The 2,020-nt window shown below is 48.1% G+C and overlaps 1 protein-coding gene across 1 annotated transcript in view; it reads right to left on the bottom strand.

Moving 5' to 3' along the window:
- Positions 1 to 674, bottom strand: part of LOC120552148 (piezo-type mechanosensitive ion channel component 2-like) — an 81,149-nt gene extending 80,475 nt beyond the window's left edge. Inside the window, 1 exon segment of the mRNA XM_039789920.1 lies at positions 326 to 674. Coding sequence (XP_039645854.1) covers positions 326 to 389 — 64 coding nt within the window. The 5' untranslated portion in view covers positions 390 to 674.
- Between the last annotated feature and the right edge of the window lie 1,346 nt (positions 675 to 2,020).

Genomic DNA, 2,020 nt, shown 5'->3' with positions numbered 1-2,020 from the left:
ATATTATATATCTATCAGTATATATCTATCAGTTTGAGTTGTTAATCACAGCGAATGTCAGCCGAGCCTTCATCGCCCTCCATCAGCTCCAACAGACGCTGTCTCCAACATATCCAATAATCTAGTTTCCCTTTTCGTGTCTTTGTTGTTTCGGAAAATGTTTCAAAAAATATTTTTTTCTAATCTTTTATTTCTGATTAATGTTATTTTATATGATTGTTAATCTGCTGTTTATTTTAATGTTGTAGTTTGGGTTAGGGTTACGTTGGTTCTGTGAAGCTACTACATGTTAACACAAATATCCCCCCCCCCAGAAAGCTGTTACCTGCAGTCAGAGTGAGGGGAAGCAGAACCCTGAAGACGAGTCCTGCAGTCAGATCTGAGGGCATCCTGAACCCAGACAATCCTCTCTGATAGGCTGCTTTAATCTGGTATACAGATCCAGATCCAGGTCTGGTTGTGGATCTGGGTCTGGGTCTGAGTCTGGTTCTGGTTCTGGTTCTGGTTCTGGATCTGGTTCTGTTCGGCTGTCAGAAATCTGAGTCTCCGCCGGAGGAGCCAGAGGGCCGGCAGAGAGTGGAGACACCCGGGGACATCCTCCAGGACAGGCAGACAGGCAGACAGGCAGACAGGCAGGCAGACAGGCAGACAGGCAGACAGGCAAGCAGAGAGACAGACAGACAGTAAGTAAGACAGACAGACAGACAGACAGACAGACAGACAGGCAGACAGGCTGACAGGCTGATAGGTAGACAGGCAGACAGACAGACAGACAGGCAGGCAGACAGACAGACAGACAGACAGGGCAGACAGGCAGACAGACAGGCAGACAGGCAGACAGACAGGTTTTGAGTCTCTTGAATCTCTTGAATCTCGGCAGCAAAAGTTAACGAAAAACTAACTAAAACTTCTTTTAGTTAGTTTTCTTCTTCTCCTCCTTTTCCTTCTTTAGTCTCTTAATCTCCTTCTTCTTCTCCTTCTAGTTCTGTCTCTTCTCCTCCTGCTTCTCCTTCTTCTCCTTCTTCTCCTTCTTCTCCTTCTCCTTTTGTCTCTTAATCTCCTTCTTCTTCTCCTTCTTCTCCTTCTGTCTCTTCTCTGCAGAAACAACAGCCGTTGGGTATATAACTTCTCCTTTCTTCTCTTCTCCTCGGAGTCTCTCTGCTGAACAACACGCCGACACTCCGAGGATCCACAGGCCCCGCCCCCTTACCGGCCCCGCCCCCACTGACTGACAGCTGCCTCGGCCAATCAGAAGCCTCCGGGAGGATAATATCATTCCGCCCCCTCCAGACATGATAAATAAATAAAATAAGAAGATGAACTTACTGTTGAGTGAATTTGTGACATGTTGACTTCATCCTGACTGCAACAGAAGTTAAATTAAATTATTTAAATAAACTAATGATCATATTCTGTCACAAAGCGACAGACATTTAAAATAAGAGATGCAAACAACAAAGGTGATGAACACATGATTTCATTGGGCCATCCCAGACTGATGATCCTGTAAGTCAGAGCTGAAAGCTAACTGGACATCTGAACATATGACCACTGAGTCTTTCTAAAGGCTTAGGCAGCAACACGCTGGGGCAAACACTGCAGGCTTAGGCAGCAACATGCTGGGGCAAACACTGCAGGCTTAGGCAGCAACATGCTGGGGCAAACACTGCAGGCTTAGGCAGCAACATGCTGGGGCAAACACTGCAGTAACACGCTGGGGCAAACACTGCAGGCTTAGGGAGCAACACGCTGGGGGCAAACACTGCAGAAACACGCTGGGGCAAACACTGCAGGCGGTAGCAACGCACATACGTGGGGCAAACACTGCAGTAACACGCTGGGGCAAACACTGCAGGCTTAGGCAGCAACACGCTGGGGCAAACACTGCAGGCTTAGGCAGCAACATGCTGGGGCAAACACTGCAGGCTTAGGCAGCAACATGCTGGGGCAAACACTGCAGGCTTAGGGAGCAACATGCTGGGGCAAACACAGCAGTAACACGCTGGGGGCAAACACTGCA

Source organism: Perca fluviatilis, chromosome 22, assembly GCF_010015445.1.
Source record: "Perca fluviatilis chromosome 22, GENO_Pfluv_1.0, whole genome shotgun sequence".
In the NCBI taxonomy this organism is placed as follows: Eukaryota; Metazoa; Chordata; class Actinopteri; order Perciformes; family Percidae; genus Perca; species Perca fluviatilis.
The sequence above is the reverse complement of the archived record's forward strand: the minus strand, read 5'-3'. Positions and strand labels throughout refer to the sequence as shown.